Source organism: Salmo salar, chromosome ssa10, assembly GCF_905237065.1.
Source record: "Salmo salar chromosome ssa10, Ssal_v3.1, whole genome shotgun sequence".
NCBI lineage: Eukaryota > Metazoa > Chordata > Actinopteri > Salmoniformes > Salmonidae > Salmo > Salmo salar.
This window is the reverse complement of record NC_059451.1, coordinates 46,027,448-46,047,340: the sequence shown is the minus strand read 5'-3', so window position 1 is coordinate 46,047,340 and position 19,893 is coordinate 46,027,448. Positions and strand designations below refer to the sequence as shown.

General features: G+C 43.6%; 1 protein-coding gene across 4 annotated transcripts in view; it reads left to right on the top strand.

Moving 5' to 3' along the window:
- The first annotated feature begins 1,200 nt into the window (after positions 1-1,200).
- Positions 1,201-19,893, top strand: part of lrp8 (low density lipoprotein receptor-related protein 8, apolipoprotein e receptor) — a 501,836-nt gene continuing 483,143 nt past the window's right edge. For all 4 annotated transcript variants that reach the window (XM_045687838.1, XM_045687836.1, XM_045687837.1 and 1 more), the window contains exons 1-2: positions 1,201-1,373; positions 2,287-2,412. In XM_045687838.1, the coding sequence (XP_045543794.1) occupies positions 1,307-1,373; positions 2,287-2,412 (193 nt within the window). In that variant the 5' untranslated portion in view covers positions 1,201-1,306. The remainder of the gene's footprint in view (positions 1,374-2,286; positions 2,413-19,893) is intronic.

The window sequence follows — 19,893 nt, the reverse complement described above, 5'->3', positions numbered from 1 at the left end:
CAGTGATGCCGAAACGTTGGCGATTTACCCAATAAATTACTGGGAGTTTATACATAGTGTGCAACTCTCTTTGTTATTTGAAAACTGATATGTGACACATATTAATGCCAAAATAACATGCAAAACAGGCAACAACAACAGATTTTTTGTTGTTGCCCCACCTGCCCTGAATGACGGGTCGCCACTGGTCCGAATACCTTTTGTGTGCACTATTTTATCATGCACTGATTTTGTATCAGCAACACGTCCATTTGGTAGAAACACACCACTGGTGGAAAAATGAACATATTTACTTTATGCTGATTTTAGAGTATCCACATTCAAATCTGGCGCTAATTGGATGGAAACCTAGCTAATCACATATTATAAACCGATATGCATATATTGTAGGGGAATTTTCATCAGGTATAGACTGTCACAATGTGCAAACAAGACAGTGTCTGGTTGTTGACAATGTTGGGCTGCAGTCCCCTTGTTGTGAGTCACGTATTCATTACTGTTTTACTGTAAATGTGTCAGTCCACAATTGCTCAATAAACTGTGTTTCTTCCAGTTGATTTGCCACTGACTGACTCCCCATAGGGATTGTGTGTAACTTCTTGGCTTGCCCTTCTGCTCCAATTCATGTCACGTCAAGCCCCAAGCTGATCCCTACTGTACATCAGTGTCTAGGGAAACATCAACCCACGTTTTGATAGATATGAAGATTTAGAGAAATTATACAATCTGCACAGTCTAATTAATTACAAATATAAAAATTAATGTTGGAAGATTTATCTTGATTCTAAAATGATTCTAAAAATCTAAACAAAAACTGTATATCTTTCGTCATGAAGTTGTAAGATATGTTTGAGATATGTTTGATATGAATTGATCACAAGTTGTCTGATAGATAATCAATGTAGTCTAGTGCCACACACAGCTCAATAAAACGAGTATTCTGGTTATTACTCAAATAGTATAGATGGATAGGAAAAGACTACATCATCTCCAGGAAACACACAGATCGAGAACATATTCTGTGAAATGATTTCTACCCTAATACTGTACTTTGAAGATGCTAGGTCAGTTCGCCAGCTGTATCGACTGATATGGTTTCCATGTGTTCAGTTTCACTACATTACCGCAGGCTCAATCCCTCCCATAAACGTCATTGATTCAAATTGCTACTGAGGCAGGGAGTCTCGAGCCGATCAGCCAAGCCAAGGCAGAGCGAGTGAGCGTTGCATAGCGAGGGGAAGAGGTGGTTTGCTTCGTTCAGTATTTTTTGTATGAACAAAACTACGAATCACCTCTTCTTTTAAAGATGTGGACAGAGGTCGGGAAGCTAATGCTCTTACATGTGTTACTATTGGAGCTCCACTCCACCCAAGGTAAGAATGCATTTTTATCAATCTCATTGATTATGGGTGAGGGATATATTTTTCATTGCAACGAATGAGGAAGCGACGTTACAGACAGAACTGAAGAAGCCAGTGTATCGTAGAGGTAGAATAGGCTAGATGCCTATTACCAGTAGTCATCACAAAGGTGGATTTAAGTTTACCTGCACTAAATACTAGTTTATAGCACATATCCTATGCTCTGTTGTTGGTTACCTATTCCACAACATCATGAAACCAGTCTATGGTGACGTGAGAGCCTAGTAAAGGGAGGTAGCCAACATGTGCTTGAATGACATATGGAAGAGAAGGTAACCTAGCTTTGGGACACAATACACATACTCACAAAACCTAGGGATACGTGGAATGGAAGGGGTTGCAGTGTTGTTCCATCATTTCCTAATTGATTCAATACACTGGCATGCTCACTGTACATTTTTTATTCAGTAAGCATTATAATATGAGTTGGTTTATAAGGCTGTTGTAGCCTATATAACATTATGTTGAACGGCAGCTGTCAACATTCACAACAAAAAAATTCAAAAGTTAGGCTACAATAAAATAAACAAATGATTAGATTTAAATAATTCCCATATAGGCTTTAAGTGCCAATTTAATTAAACTTGCTTTCCTTTTCTGTTCTCAATTGATGTTTTGCTCATCGTAGAGAGTACTCTGTTTTCCCCATACAGTGTTGTAGCCGAATAACAATGTACTGTATCAGGGTCAATTAACCATCACGTCGTATCCAACATTTAACCCGTGTTGCAACATTGAATCAACAGAACTCACTAAACCTTTATTGTAATAGTAGATCAATGCAACATTAATATCAAAGATTGAACACGATTTAATGTTTTATTTACGTCTTTATCTTTACGTCTTTATCTTCTTCGGTCTACAGGGACTCATACCGATACGGATTGTGAAACGGGTCAGTTTCAGTGCAAGAACGGAAGGTGTGTACCTACTCTCTGGAGATGTGACGATGACGACGACTGCTCTGATAACAGCGATGAAGAAAACTGTCGTAAGTAACACCACCTGTCCAACTAATACTGCTGTGCTGTACATATGATCCCCATTGCAGAGACGCCACAGGGCTTCAATAAGCATTGTAAATACCGTCACCAGAGCAGGTGTTGGGAGTTTTTACAATGTAATGTGGATATGGAGTTCACATTGCCACTGCTGAGTGGATGTGAATGTGGCTGTTTTCTTAGACATATTGTATTAAAGCTGCAATATGTAACTTTTTGGTAACCTGACCAAATGTACATAGGAATATGAGTTTTAGATCTGCCATTCTCGTCGAAAGGTAGTCTAAGAAGCTGTAGATCTGTTGTTCTATGTGTGCTATTTCTATGCTTCCTGTTCTTCAGTTTCGTTTTGCATCTTTTACTTTCGATTTTGTACACCAGTTTCAAACAGCTGAAAATACAATAACTTTGGTTATGAATTTTTTTTCTCACAGTGGTTTGGATGGTACAATGATTCTGTACACAATGACTGCTTGTTTTGTCACATAAACTGAAATTAGGCAAACTTTTCTTTATTTTATCAACCAGGAAATGGTGGAGCAATTTCTGCATATTGCACCTTTAACCCATGTATTGAAAAATAATGGTCTGAAACAGATAATTATTGATATCTAGAAAGTTAACTTAATTGGTACTTCAATTGATTTTGTCATTTTATAATGAACAAAATCTGAAGAGTCAGATTAGCCATTAAGCTAAATTTGCCGCATTTGGTCTTCATCGAAGTTTGGAGGGCCGCATTTGATCTTCATCGAAGTTTGGAGGGCTGCATTTGGTCTTCATCGAAGTTTGGAGGTCCGCACTGAAAATGTTTATATTTCTTCGCCATCAAAATCAGCTAAAGCTATCCAGGTAGCCTAGTGGTTCGAGTGTTGGGCCAGTAACCAAAAGGTTGCTGGATTGAATCCCTGAGTTGAAAAGGTAAAAATCTGTCCTTCTGCCCCTGAGCAAGGCAGTTAACCCACTGTTCCCTGGGTGCTGAAGATGTGGATGTTGATTAAGGCAGCCCCCCACACCTCTCTGATGCAGAAGACACATTTCAGTTGAAGGCATTCAGTTGTACAACTGACTAGGTATCTCTCTTTCCCATTGTTTTTGGAATTTTCGGTGCTCCCTGACTGTCTAGCTTTCATTTTGGTGATTGGAGCTGGACACAGTCAAGAAACTGTTTGAATGTAGTCCTTTTATCATTTCTACACAGTTTCGATTTGGTTTTAGTAATTTTAAAGTATATTGAGTTTGTTCACCCCCCATGGGCTAAAGGTGCAATATGCAGAAATCGCTCCACCATTTCCTGGTTGCTAAATATGTAATAGTTTGTCTAATTTCAGTTTATGTGACAAAACAAGCAGTCATTATGTAGAGAATCGTGGTACCATCTAAACCACTGTGAAATATATTTTCCATAGCCAAAAATATTGTATTTTCAGCTGTTTTGAAGATGGTGTACAAAACCGAAAGTAAAAGATACAAAAACGTAAGCATAGAAATGGCACACATAGAACAACAGGTCTACGGCTTCTTAGACTTCCTTTCAATGAGAATGACAGATATATAACTCCCATTTCTATATGCATTCTATTGTTTAACTCAAACCACCCGCGGGCAGGATTGAACCCCCCTGTGTTTGACACCCCTGCATAAAACATTTGTCATGCAGCTAATTGGTTGAATGGTTATATTATAGTGGTCAATTGATTAACGTCTCCCCGTGTCATAGCCAGTAGCAGCGCTGCAATGCGCACTCTTAATATTTCTGGTCCTCTGCACAGCGTGACATTTACAAGCGTGTCTAACGTTGATTGGCTACAGATGAGGATTATTGGCTATTTAGTGGAGATACTCGATGGAAAAGAGATTTGTTTTTAATGAGCTGTTCTTGTGTCACAATACTGCAACATATCTATAAACACTGCACAGTGTGACATTTACAAGCTTGTCTAACATTGTTTGGCTACATATGAGGATTATTGGCTATTTAGTGGAGATACTCGATGGAAAAGAGATTTGTTTTTAATGAGCTGTTCTCATGTCACAATACTGCAACAGATCTATAAACATAGCCTTTGTCCTGAAGTGGGTTGATCTTGTTATTTGAAGGGCAATGCCCTCAATTACAAATACAGGGTTGTTTCCTCTAGCCCAGCGGAGAACGACTGCCCCCTCTCATTGATGCACGGAAGTTGAAGGCAGACTGGGTTACTGCAGGCATTGTTAGCAGAAAACAAGATCCTGAGTGGCGCAGCAGCCTGGGGTTCGATCCTAGGTTGTGTCACAGCCAACCGTGACTGGGAGCCATATAAGACGGTGCACAATTGGCCCAGTGCCGTCCGTGGTAGGGGAGGGTTTGGCCAGGTGGGCTTTCATTGGCTCATCACGCTCTAGCGACTCCTTGTGGCAGGGCTGGGTGCCTGCAAGCTGACTTTGGTGGTCATTCGAACAGTGTTTCCTCCGACACATTGGTGTGGCTGACTTCCAGGTTAAGTGAGCAGTGTGATAAGAAGTAGCGCGGCCAGGCGTGTCATGTTTTGGAGGACACATTACTCGACCTTCACATTTTCTGAGCCCATTGGGGAGTTGCAGCGATGAGCCAATGTCATAATTCGGGGAGAAAATGGGGTAAAAAATAAGCTTGTGGTCATACCACCCTGAACATGCCTGATCTCATCTAAATTCGGGAGTTAAGCAGGGTCCCACCTGGGAATACCAGGTGCTGTAGGCTACATTTTTATTTATTTGTTTCTTAAATAAAAAAATAATAAAAAAATGAAAGCAGTGTCCTCGATTGCAAATACTGTGTTGGATATGTTCCCTCTAGCCCAGGGCAGAATGACTGCCCCCTATGTATGCACGCTTCGAGGCAAACAACACTGAAGCATGCATGAGATGACCTAGTGTTCAAGATGACTGTGTGATCACGCTCGCCGTAGCCGATGTGAGTAAGACCTTTAAGCAGGTCAACATTCACAATGGCCGTAGGGCCAGACGGATTACCAGGACGTATACTCTGAGCATGTGCTGACCAACTGGCAAGTGTCTTCACTGACATTTTCAACCTGTTCCTGACAGGTTTACCAACATGTTTTAAGCAGACCACAATAGTCCCTGTGCCCAAGAACACCAAGGTAACCTGCCTAAATGACTACCGACCCGTAGAACTCACGTCTGTAGCCATGAAGTGCTTTGAAAGGCTGGTCATGGCTCACATCAACACCATCATCCCAGAAGCCCTAGACCCACTCCAATTTGCATACCGCCCCAACAGATCCACAGATGACTCTGTCTCAATTGCACTCCACACTGCCCTTTCCCACCTGGACAAAATGATCACCTACTGTCAATGCTGTTCATTGACTACATCTCAGCGTTCAACACCATAGTGCCCTCAAAGCTCATCACTAAGCTAAGGACCTTGGGACTAAACACCTCCCTCTGCAACTGGATCCTGGACTTCCTAACGGGCTGCCCCCAGGTGCTAAGGGTAAGCAACAACACATCTGCCACACTGATTCTCAACACGGGGGCCCCTCAGGGGTGCGAGCTTAGTCCCCTCCTGTATTCTCTGTTCACCCATGATTGCGTGGCCAAGCACGACTCCAACACCATCATTAAGTTTGTCGATCACTGACAACGATGAGACAGCTTATAGGGAGGTGGTCAAAGACCTGGCAGTGTGGTGTCAGGACAACATCTCCATCAACATGATCAAGACAAAGGAGATGATCATGGACTACAGGAAGAGGAGGGCCGAGCACAACCCCATTCTCGACGGGGCTGTAGTGAAACAGAGCTTTAAGTTCCTTGGTGTCTACATCACCAACAATCACACCAAGACAGTCGTGAAGAGGGCACGATAATGCCTATTCCCTCTCAGGAGACTGAAAAGATTTGGCATGGGTCCTCAGATCCTCAAAAAGTTCTACAGCTGCACCATCGAGAGCATCCTGACAGGTTGCATCACTGCCTGGTATGGCAACTGCTCGGCCTCCAACCGCAAGGTGCTACAGAGGGTAGTGCTTACGGCCAAGCACATCACTGAGGCCAACCTGGGGCCAAGCTTCCTGCCATCCAGGATCTCTATACCAGGCACACCTGTTAATTGAAATGCATTCCAGGTGACTACCTCATGAAGCTGGTTGAGAGAATGCCAAGAGTGTGCAAAGCTGTCATCAAGGCAAAGGGTGGCTACTTTGAAGAATCTAAAATCTATTTTAATTTAACACTTTTTTTGGTTACTACATGATTCTATATGGGTTACTTCATAGTTTTGATGTCTTCACTATTATTCTATAATGTAGAAAATAGTAAAAAAATAAAGAAAAACCCTTGAATGAGTAGGTGTGTCCAAAAATATTACCTCAATGACCTGGACTAACCTGTACCCCCGCACATGGACTCTGTACCGGTACCCCCTTTATATGACATTGTTTTTGCAATTTTTTGTTGTTGCTCTTTTATTGTTTTATTTTGGTAAATATTTTCTTAACTCATATTTTTCTTAACTGCACTGTTGGGCTTGTAAGTAGGCAATTCACGGTAAGGTTGTATTCGGCACATGTGACAAATAAAATGTTATTTCATTTGATTTGAAGCACGGAAGTTGAAGGCTGACCGGGGTACTGCAGGCATTGTTAGCAGAAAACAGGTTCCCTCATTATAGTGAATAGAAAGATGGCAATCTTTGTGTAAATAAATAAAACGTTTGGAAGACAATCATGGTACCAATAAGTGCTTCTAATACACCAGATGTATGTTCTTGAACCGATTATTTAAAAATCACACATCGAAGAAGTTCTAAGGATAATTTAGTTGCTAATGGCAGCCTGCAGTACCCCGGGCCGGCCTTCAATTTGAGTTACTCAATAAGAGGGAGCAGCACTGAGCTAAATCAAATCAAATTACATTTAATTGGTCACATACACATGGTTAGCAGATGTTAATGCGAGTGTAGCAAAATGCTTGTGCTTCTAGTTCTGACCGTGCAGTAATATCTAACAAGTAATCTAACAATTTCACAACAACTACCTTATACACACAAGTGTAAAGGAGTGAATACGAATATGTACATATAAATATATGGATAGATGCAGTAGATGGTATAGAGTACAGTATATACATGAGTAATGTAGGGTATGTAAACATTATATAAAGTGGCATTGTTTAAAGTGACTAGTGATACGTTTGTTACATCCCATTTTTAATTATCAAAGTGGCTAGAGATTTGAGTCAGTATGTTGGCAGCAGCCACTCAATGTTAGTGATGGCTGTTTAACAGTCTGATGGCCTTGAGATAGAAGCTGTTTTTCAGTCTCTCGGTCCAAGCTTTGATGCACCTGTACTGACCTCGCCTTCTGGATGATAGCAGGGTGAACAGGCCGTGGCTCGGGTGGTTGTTGTCTTTTTGGCCTTCCTGTGACATCGGGTGGTGTAGGTGTCCTGGAGGGCAGGTAGTTTGCCCCCGGTGATGCGTTATGCAGACCTCACTACCCTCTGGCGAGCCTTACGGTTGTGGGCGGAGCAGTTGCCGTACCAGGCGGTGATACAGCCTGACAGGATGCTTTCGATTGTGCATCTGTAAAAGTTTGTGAGTGTTTTTGGTGACAAGCCAAAATTCTTCAGCCTCCTGAGGTTGAAGAGGCGCTGTTGCGCCTTCTTCACCATGCTGAGGAACTTAAAACTTTCCACCTTCTCCACTACTGTCCCGTCGATGTGGATGGGCGGGTGCACCCTCTGCTGTTTCCTGAAGTCCACGATCATCTCCTTTGTTTTGTTGACGTTGAGTGTGAGGTTATTTTCCTGACACCACACTCCGAGGGCCCTCAGTTCCTCCCTGTAGGCCGTCTCATCGTTGTTGGTAATCAAGCCACCACTGTAGTGTCGTCTGCAAACTTGATGATTGAGTTGGAGGCGTGCATGGCTACGCAGTCATGGGTGAACAGGAAGTACAGGAGAGGGCTGAGAACGCAGCCTTGTGTCGCCCCAGTGTTGAGGATCAGCGGGGTGGAGATGTTGTTTCAGTTGCACAGGGCGGGGTCGAGACCCAGGGTCTCGAGCTTAATGACGAGTTTGGAGGGTACTATGGTGTTAAATGCTGAGCTGTAATCGATGAACAGCATTCTTACGTAGGTTCCTCTTGTCCAGATGGGTTAGGGCAGTGTGCAGTGTGATTGCGATTGCGTCGTCTGTGGACCTATTGGGGCGGTAAGCAACTTGGAGTGGGTCTAGGGTGTCAGGTAGGGTGGAGGTGATATGATCCTTGACTAGTCTCTCAAAGCACATCATGATGACGGAAGTGAGTGCTACGGGGCGATAGTCGTTTAGCTCAGTTACCTTAGCTTTCTTGGGAACAGGAACAATGGTGGCCCTCTTGAAGCATGTGGGAACAGCAGACAGGGATAGGGATTGATTGAATATGTCCGTAAACACACCAGCCAGCTGGTCTGCGCATGATCTGAGGACACGGCTAGGAATGCCATCTGGGCCGGCAACCCTGCAAGGGTTAACATATTTAAATGTTTTACTCACATTGGCCGCAGTGAAGGAGAGCCCGCAGGTTTTGGTAGCGGGCCGTGTCGGTGGCACTGTATTGTCTTCAAAGCGAGCAAAGAAGTTGTTTAATTTGTCTGGGAGCAAGACGTCGGTGTCTGCGACGGGGCTGGTTTTCTTTTTGTAATCCGTGATTGACTGTAGACCCTGCCACATACGTCTCGTGTCTGAGCCATTGAATTGCGACTCTACTTTGTCTCTATACTGACGCTTAGCTTGTTTGATTGCCTTGCGAAGGGATTAGCTACACTGTTTGTATTTGGTCATGTTTCCGGTCGCCTTGCCATGATTAAAAGCAGTGGTTCGCGCTTTCAGTTTTGCGCAGAATGCTGTCATCATTCCACGGTTTCTGGTTGGGGAAGGTTTTAATAGTCACCTTGGGTACAACATCACAGATGCACTTGCTAATAAACTCGTTCACAGAATCAGCGTATATATCAATGTTGTTGTCCGATGCTATCCGGAACATATCCCAGTCCACGTGATCGAAGCAATCTTGAAGCCTGGAATCCAGCATCCCTGTCATTGCTAGCCTGCAACGTCATTTCCTGGAGTAGCTCAAACTGCGCATCTTATGTCTCCATGAGACGCCATCTTAACCCACTTCATTTGGCTTCAATGCGCTATTTAGTGTTCACTTAGGAATGAATGGTGTCATGTGATTGATGGCTTTGTCCATTCATATATACAGTCATTGCCCTAACCACACACAGGTCAATGACAGGGATGCTGGTCCCCAGAAAGCTTAGACAATATTAAACATTATCTCCCCTCTCCTTGTCCAAGTGTCAACCCGCCAGCAAGACTGGGATGAGACTTTTTCTCTGTCTGCTTTCACTCTACCAAGTCATCCCTCTACATCTCTCTCTTCCATCGCACTCATCTCTCTCCATTTCTCCCGTCCCTTCTTCTCCTCTCATCAGACGCATGTTTCCCCTAGCCAATGAGAGCTGGGTGGCATTTCATGGTGTTGGCTCCCAGGTCTCCTGTGCCATGCCCGGTGCTTTAAAATGCCAGGATCTTAGAAGGTATGCATGGTAGTCAACCTGGAAGAGGAAAGGAGAGCGCCATACCAGGCCAAGGAGGCTGTGCCCACCTGTTTAACCCCCACAAAGGGCATCAGCCGACCGGTTGGAGATAAATCCAACGGCACGACTGGTTGCCAAAGGGATGACCACTGGCGGCTCACCAAGCTCTCCAGCAGATGCCAGTACTGCTTCCAGTGGCTCCCCAAGCCCCACATCACCAGCTAAAAACGCAACAGAGGAGAGGGGGACAGGGGAGAGAGGAGGAGATGGGAGAATAAAGGAGAGGACAACAGAACAGAGGAGAGAAGATGGGAGAAGAACAGACTAGCAGAGAGGAAATCAAATAAAAAATAAGGGCAAGTGAAGACTGGAGGACAGGTGAGGGTAGAAGAGAGGGAAGAGAAGAGGAAATAGGGGAGGGAGAGAGAGAAAGTAAGTCATATTGGTAAACAAACCAAGATTTGCCAGAAGAGCAGTGGCCCCTAACATTTTGTCTCCCCCCCATAACAAAGTGTGCTCTACAACCAGCACACCACCTCTAGGCTCCCTGCCTTGCCGACCCCATCTCCTCTCACACCTCTAGCCTGGTCACAACACTGCCAAGAAGCTCATTTAGCCCAGTAAACTGGCCCGACAGCCCTTTCTCAGGCAGCACACCAGTCTCCTTCTCTCCTGTGTCACTTCCAATATGACCCGTCTCTGTCTCTCTCTGTCTCTGTATCAGTGCCGGGCCCCTTCACTCTCCACAGGGATTACACACAAGCGTCCTCCAGCCGTCTGCATTAGAATAAATCCTGCTAGATTGGGTGTATTTTGTGTGTCTCTACTCCTCCCTGCGGCTCGGTGTCTCTCCTCCCCCCAGCGTCATTCACACCAGCCTCAGTGGGGATTCTGTATAGAGTTAGATTTGTTTCTTTATTCTGTAAGTGTGTCTACCATAATCTGTGCGTATATTCAACATGATTCGCAAATAAAACTAGTGATCTGTGAATATATACAAATATTTTGTAAATAAAACCACAATCCGTAAATATGTACAAATATTTCACAAATAAACCATAATCTGTGAATATGTAAAAATATGTCACAAATTAAACCATAATCCGTGAATATGTCAAAATATTTCACAAATATTCACCATAAGTCACACATAAATCCATGCACTGTAAATATATTCAACATAGCTCACAAATAAAACTACCATTTCAACAGATGTAGAATGATTTGTGAGCAGATGTTCAGAAATCCCTGACATTTACAACTGTGGAATGTGCATTTGACCATTCAAAAAGTGCTTGTGGGTCTGTATTTTGTGCTTACAGAGTTTTTTGACAAATTTTCCGCCTGTCGTTGTATTACAAACCACAATTACTTGGCTTCAGATGGGAATCTCCCTTCATTAGGATAAACTTTGTGTCACATGACGCCCAGAGTGATGACATCAAGGCTCTCTCATTCTACCATTTCTTGGGAGAACACTATCTAGGTAGAATATTTCTAAACAACAACTTCATGAGATAAGAGTATAATGTTTATTTATTCAATCAATCAATCGATCACATTTATTTATAAAGCCCATTTTACATCAGCAGATGTCACAAAGTGCTTCTACAGAAACCCGTCCAAAAACCCCAAACAGTTTGTAATGCAGATGATGTTAAAATGTTCAACAAATTACTTTCATATGAATGTTAAATTGGATCATTGGGGCATGTAACGCTGAGTGTGTGTTTTTGACATCAGCCCACTCGCCAAGCTAATTAGCAAACGTTGGACACTACCAATAGCAAGCAATCCCATCAGCTGTTTAGGCGAACAACCAAAGTTAAATTAACTAGTTCATTCAGTAATGTGTCAATTATGAAGAACCACTTAGTTTTAAATCCTGAATTGGCGATCTGGACAGCCAGCTAATGAGAAATGTTGCATATCATATTTTTCAATATATCATTTGTTTGCAGGACAAAGCACTCTTTCCTGACTGGTGTGGAGGTAAGAACTCGGAACATTATCAGATTAAAAACTTCAGCTAGCTGTTTTCTGTTCCATGTAGGCCTGGTTTTTCTGTTCCATGTAGGCCTGCTTTTTCTGTTCTATATAGGCCTGGTTTTTCTGTTCTATATAGGCCTGGTTTTTCTGTTCTATATAGGCCTGGTTTTTCTGTTCTATGTAGGCCTGGTTTTTCTGTTCCATGTAGGCCTGGTTTTTCTGTTCCATGTAGGCCTGGTTTTCAAACCTTGCAGCAGCTTGTTAGCCACTCCCAGTGCTTTGTGGCTGTGCTTTGCCTCTTGAGTCTTCTAACTACGATCAGGTGGCGTGCAGCTGCAATCCGAATTGATGATTACTTGTGTGCTGCCAGCTGTGGGCAGGATTGAAATTAATCCAACCTTCATTTACGTTTTTACATACTGAAGTAAAAAACTCTGTTTTGGATGTGACTGACTTTATGACCAAAGTTATCCTATTTACACATTTTAGTCAGTTTTGACAGTACAATACATCTTTCTGACTCATATCGATGCCACATATGCTGTTTTCTAAATGAGAAGTTTGTTTTTTAGGTGAAGTTGCTCTTTACCATTCTATTTATTTCTCAACCACGTTTCCCCAACAAGGAAAATAAGAAAATGGTACAATTCCAGTTCCACATGATGGTAATCTGACCGGCGTAGGCTAATAATACCTTGTTTTCATTTTCACTACTCTCTCCCTTCCTTTTATTAATGTGACGCATGACATTTTTTTCCCGTCCAAGCAGGTACAGTATTCCAGTGTGCATCTGGCTCCATCAGACCCACCCTCAGAGCCGACCGCGGTGCAGCGTGTCCCTCTGTCTCCTTGGTGATCAACCCCAAGTGCCCGTATGTGGAGAACAGTAGGGTATCCCGGGACCCAGGACCACTCTTCACATTTCCTGAAAAAATTAAATGACAAGACCAGGGAAATTACATTTTCCCCCAATGTTGCACTAATGCAATTCCACAAAATACACAACATGTGCAGAAGCAGATTGGCAAAAAATTTTTTGCATATTATCCAAACAGGTTGTCGTGTGGAAGCCTTTAACCTACAGCATATTTACTTCACACAAAGTCGCCATAAATTCAAAGCACACACATAATTGACACGGCCGGACTGCACACGAGACTCGAATGCAGTTTAATTTTTAGTTCTGATGAGAACTCTAGATCCCGGTCCGTCACAAACCTGGTGAGCTAAAGAACGAGCCCAGGCCTGGTCCGACATAACAGAAATTAAATGAGCCTGAAAAAAAGCCTGATTTCTAGAAAACAGTAGACTATAGTGATTTAAAATAGTGTTGAGAACAACGTTGCTGAGGCCGGCAGCAGTGAAGAGACGAGCAAACAGCCATTGGGCCATAGAAAAAGAGCAGAGAGAGGAAAACTCACCGTAGTTATGATCAACTGAATGATGAAAATATTGGAATAAAGTAGGCTAATGCAATTGAAGGCATGTATCAAATTGTTGCTTCTACTGCAGCTGGTCACCTAGATTATAATTGCAGCACCGTTTTGATTGGGACAGAGCCATCGCGGTGCTTTGAGACAAACTTGGGGGACTTGTCTAGATAAATCAAATCAATGTTTTCACTGAATATCCATTTGGATATTGTTAACAATTAGGCTGATCAGAACATTTTGCTAGCATGTTATACAAGTGGACTTTGCTATTCACTCGCGTAGTAGCCTGTCCTACTCCTGATCAAAAGCTTGTGACTTGTCTGATAATCAATGTGATTTTGTTTCAATTAATGCTTGTATATTTGGTTCATTGATCTCTGGCTGGACAAGTGGAAGTGGTAGCTCATATTGGTTTGCTCATCTATCACGGATCAGGAATATTTAGCAGTAATGTAGCCTAAATCAAGTGTATTATTTATCTATTGACTCACATAGTAGCCTTATATAGAGCCTAGGCTATTTTCCTATAGTCCCAATCCCACTGAAACCCAAAATCCTGACTCCTGTCTCAAAGTTATTCTGTCATTACTAAATATCAGATTCACTTAATGTGATATTTTTACATAGTGGCGCAGCCAAGACGGCAATGTGGTGCAGCGACCATCTTATTTTGGGAGAACCCTGAGTGACCCTATCATGGTTTTAAACACTTTAAATAGGCACTTCTGATTTTTACTGTATTTCCCGGGACTCTCGGGATAAATATGAATTATTCCCGGGATTGAAACTCGGTAGAATTTTGGGAAAATATTAATCCCTAGAGGCCAGTGGGCAGGTGCTCCTTGACTGCCTCTCCAACTGGAATAGCGTAAATCGACGACGGTGCTAGAACGTGATTTTGATTTGATAGTGCTTGGTGAATGTTTAAAATGTATTTTGTATTATTAGAAGAAGACAAAAGTTGTGTGTGCTGCTCCTAAGTGCTACCAGGGTATACAGTATTACCAGAAGTCCACACAAGGGTCGCTATTTTTTTGACACACAAAACAATTTGGGCAAAAGAGATCTTGATTGAATGTCTCTGCTGTAACCAAGAAGCTTGATCTTGACACCTAGCCACTTAGCTAGCAAGTTAGCAAACCAAATGAATAGCTGGAGTCCTGAGCTTAGATTTCTTATAGTTATACTTAACTTATAAATAGTGTAGCAGGCTCAAGGGTGTGAGGTTTCCACGTCACCAAGTTCAATAACAAAACATGCACCAGAAGCACAAATAGAATGCAAATGGAGAGTTTATTAGGGATTTTGGTACACTGGGGAAGAAGGGGTAATACACCAATCACCTCACAGTCCACAAGCCGTTCTCTTTGTCCGTTCCATTTTCCAGGGGCAATCCTCACACTCGGGTCCTCAGTCAGTCCCGTACACAAGGGAGGTAGTCCGACAGTCCAGGTCACAACGGGTAATCTCACATATATTGCTCTCTCTTCTTCCACTCTTCATCATGCACTTGGCTCTCTCCTACTCTGCCCCTTTGTGCAGGCTGCTTCCTCTTTTATCCCCAAGTACTCCCTGGCTTAGCGTTGGGGCAGGAAGTCCATAAAAGGCTCGGGGTGGAGCCAGCGGCTTGCCAGATATCTCCCCTCAATTACCACTCCCCTTACCTCTCCCTGCCACAATAGTTATAAGCAGTGGCGTAGCATGCCCCCGCGAGGTGGAGGTTCCCCAACTTTTTAACAGTATTGAAAATCATACAGTCGGTATTTCAAAATACCCCGGTATGAATGGTATATCATCTAAGCCTAGTGAGCATGTATGGGTTGAATGGAGTGGCATTGAAGAGGGATAGTACTGTAGCACCGTCATGATCGATCTACTTTCCCAGTTTGTTAGAAATGTGTCTACCTTTTGATTGTCAGGTGTTGGCCGACCTCTCACTGTTCGTCACAGAAATTAGGTCTGCATTTCAAAATGAAACGTCCCTCTATCCAATCAGAGCTCAGATGCTACCTACTGCAGCACACTCCAGTGCGCATACGGAGTCTTCAGACCTAGGCAGGTAAATTAAGAAGGGTGCTCTTTCCTTGTTATAATAGACATATACACTGAGTGTATAAAACATTAGGAACTAATATTGAGTTGCACCCTGTTTTCCCATTAGAACAGCCTCAATTCGTCAGGGCATGGACTCTAGTGTTCCACAGGGATGCTGGATCATGTTTACTTCCCACAGTTGTGTCAAGTTTTCTAGATGTCGTTTGTGTGGTGGACCATTCTTGATAGACATGGGAAACTGTTGAGTGTGAAAAAACCAGCAGCGTTTCTTGGCACACTCAAACCGGTGTGCATGGCACCTACTACCATACCGGTGCGCTTGGCACCTACTACCATACCCTGTTCAAAGGCATTTCAATCTTTTTTCTTGCCCATTCTCCCTCTGAATGGCACACACACACAATGTCTCAATTGTCTCAAGGCTTAAAAATCCTTCTTTAACCCGTCTCCTCCCTTTCATATACACAGATTGGAGTGGATTTAACAGGTAACATCAATAAGGGATCATAGCTTTCACCTGGATTCACCTGGTCAGTCTGACATGGAAAGAGCAGGTGTTCCTAATGTTTTGCACACTCAGTGTACATAAACATTAGGCCTTGAGACAATTGGAGTCAGGGATTGTGTCAAAGAGTGTATGGTTTATATTTCTAACACATTATTCAGTTCAATCACAAACACATACAAGGCAACACATGGAGTGCCGCTGTAATAGGGGTGCTGGGCTGCATCAACATGGAAAAGCGAATACAAAACCTCTATCACGTTTAAGGTAAGACCCAGATGGAGACTGTCGAAGTAACAATGTTTATTACAACAACAGGGGCAAAGGTACAGGACGGCAGGCAGGCTCAGGGTCAGGTCAGAGGTCAGTAATCCGAAAAGTGGGGCAAAGGTACAGGACGGCAGGCAGGCTCAGGATCAGTTCAGGCAGAGGTTGGTAATCCAGAGTAGTGGGGCAAAGGTACAGGACGACAGGCAGGCTCAGGGTCAGGTCAGAGGTCGGTAATCCAGAGTAGTTGGGCAAAGGTACAGGACGGCAGGCAGGCTCAGGATCAGTTCAGGCAGAGGTCGGTAATCCAGAGTAGTGGGGCAAAGATACAGGACGACAGGCAGGCTCAGGGTCAGTTCAGGCAGAGGTCGGTAATCCAGAGTAGTGGAGCGAAGGTACAGGACGACAGGCAGGCTCAGGGTCAGGTCAGAGGTCGGTAATCCAGAGTAGTGGGGCAAAGGTACAGGAAGACAGGCAGGCTCAGGGTCAGTTCAGGCAAAGGTCGGTAATCCAGAGTAGTGGAGCGTATGTACAGGACGACAGGCAGGCTCAGGGCAGGCAGAACGGTCAGAACCGGGAAACTAAAAAACAGGAGCAAGGAACAGGCGAGAGCAGGGAAACAAATCGCTGGTAGGTTCTACGAACAAAAACGAACTGGCAACAGACAAACAGAGAACACAGGTATAAATACATAGGGGATAATGGGGAATCAAATCAAATCAAATGTATTTTTATAGCCCTTCTTACATCAGCTGATATCTCAAAGTGCTGTACAGAAATCCAGCCGAAAACCCCAAACAGCAAGCAATGCAAGTGTAGAAGCACAGTGGCTAGGAAAAACTCCCTAGAAAGGCCAAAACCTAGGAAGAAACCTAGAGAGGAACCAGGCTATGAGGGGTGGCCAGTCTTCTTCTGGCTGTGCCAGGTAGAGATTATAACAGAACATGGTCAAGATGTTCAAATGTTCATAAATGACCAGCATGGTCAAATAATAATAATCACAGTAGTTGTCCAGGGTGCAACAGGTCAGCACCTCAGGAGTAAATGTTGGCTTTTCATAGCCGATCATGAGAGTATCTCTACCGCTCCTGCTGTCTCTAGAGAGTTGAAAACAGCAGGTCTGGGACAGGTAGCATGTCCGGTGAACAGGTCAGGGTTCCATAGCCGCAGGCAGAACAGTTGAAACTGGAGCAGCAGCACGGCCAGGTGCACTGGGGACAGCAAGCGGTCATCATGCCAGGTAGTCCTGAGGCATGGTCCTAGGGCTCACGTCCCGAGAGAGAGAGAGAGAGAGAGAGAAAGAAAGAAAGAAAGAAAGAGAGATTTAGAGAGAGCATACTTAAATTTACACAGGACACTGGAGAAATACTCCAGATATAACAGACTGACCCTAGCCCCCCGACACATAAACTACTGCAGCATAAATACTGGAGGCTGAGACAGGAGGGGTCAGGAGACACTGTGGCCCCATCCGATGATACCCCCGGACAGGGCCAAACAGGCAGGATATAACCCCACCCACTTTGCCAAAACACAGCCCCCACACCACTAGAGGGATATCTTCAACCACCATCCTGAGACAAGGCCGGGTATAGCCCACAAAGATCTCCGCCACAGCACAACCCAAGGGGGGGCGCCAACCCAGACAGGAAGACCACGACACCTGGAGGGGGGTGGAGTCAAGCACAAAGACAGGTGAAACAGATCAGGGCGTGACGCTATTTAGATGTTCACTGTTGCAAAACTGTTTGCTGCACTGATGCCAAGCAACAGAGGCTTACATTTGATGCAAACAGCCTCAGGAAGCCAGTGGAGCTTCATTTGATGCAAGCAGCCTCAGGAAGCCAGTGGAGCTTCATTTGATGCAAACAGCCTCAGGAAGCCAGTGGAGCTTCATTTGATGCAAGCAGCCTCAGGAAGCCAGTGGAGCTTCATTTGATGCAAACAGCCTCAGGAAGCCAGTGGAGCTTCATTTGATGCAAACAGCCTCAAGAAGCCAGTGGAGCTTCATTTGATTGCAAGCAGCCTCAGGAAGCCAGTGGAGCTTCATTTGATTGCAAGCAGCCTCAGGAAGCCAGTGGAGCTTCATTTGATTGCAAGCAGCCTCAGGAAGCCAGTGGAGCTTCATTTGAAGCAAGCAGCCTCAGGAAGCCAGTGGAGCTTCATTTGATGCAAGCAGCCTCAGGAAGCCAGTGGGGCTTCATTTGATGCAAGCAGCCTCAGGAAGCTAGTGGAGCTTCATTTGATGCGAGCAGCCTCAGGAAGCCAGTAGAGGTGTGGTGTGACATGGGATAACATGGAAAGGTTTAACACCAGATATGTTGCATTCTGGGTCAGAGGTAGGGAGCTGGACTAGCAGGGAGTTGCAGTAGGGTCCAGAAGCAGCAAGGTTGACTCAGAATGGACAGCTCTGTGGAAACAGTGGGAATAGAATTACAATATTGAGTTAGATGTCAACTGGCCCATGCACACCACTTGTTACACAGAACAATACGTTTGAAATGCCCTGTTACTAACCAATATTCTAAAGTTTATAAGGGCAATTCCACAGTAACGCAATTATGCTGAGACTCAGTTTTTCACTTTAAAATGTAAGCCAAACAAATACCATTGATTTCAAAGTTTACCAAACCATACAACCCTATGCACACAAACTTTGTTTAACAATTTCCACAAAAACTATTACTGGAAGAACTATGCAAATGCAAACTTTGGTAACCGTATTCCGGGAAAATCTCCGTCAGGTTTTTATGCAACTCGGAATTAAGATTCAAAGATGTCTGCAGAAAGAATGGGCTGTCAGGTATGACATGACACCTTGAGTTTGACAACATCTCTTTTGGTTATTGAACTACAGTAAGGAAAGTGGATTTACATCCGGTAACAGAATTACGGTAACAGAATTACATCATGGGTTGCATAATTATGGATATGAATGTCATTCTTCACAAGTTTGGACATCGCAGCACAGCAGAACACAGTAGAGTACAATGCAGTAGAGCACAGCAGAGTATAGTTCAGTACATTAGAGTATAGTTCAGTACAGCAGAGTATAGTTCAGTACAGCAGAGTATAGTTCAGTACAGCAGAGTATAGTTCAGTACATTAGATTATAGTTCAGTACAGCAGAGTATAGTTCAGTACATTAGATTATAGTTCAGTACAGCAGAGTATAGTTCAGTACATTAGAGTATAGTTCAGTACATTAGATTATAGTTCAGTACAGCAGAGTATAGTTCAGTACATTAGATTACTTTTTACATTTGAAAACAGCTAATAAACATTGATTTCGGTAGTGAATTTTCCGATTCACATTCCCTTTAAAAAGCAGGGAAGGTTAAGGAATGCACTTCCAAAGATACATTATAGAAATCGGAGAACACTCACCTATTTCTCTAGGAAGTGTTGCAGGGGACATTGAAGAGTGTGTGACGTTTGGGGTAGACCTGCTTAGTTGAGGCCAGCTAAGAGGGAGACACACAGAACAACACAAACTCAAAGCCTGAAAACTGAAAGTGGTACAATATTACAATTCATCTTGACATTTTCCTTTGACTGTGCTTATCTTCAGAAATGAATGATGTACAGTGCAGTATGTATATGTCTATTCTAATAAGAAAAGAGCTCCCTACTCAATTTAGCTGCCTG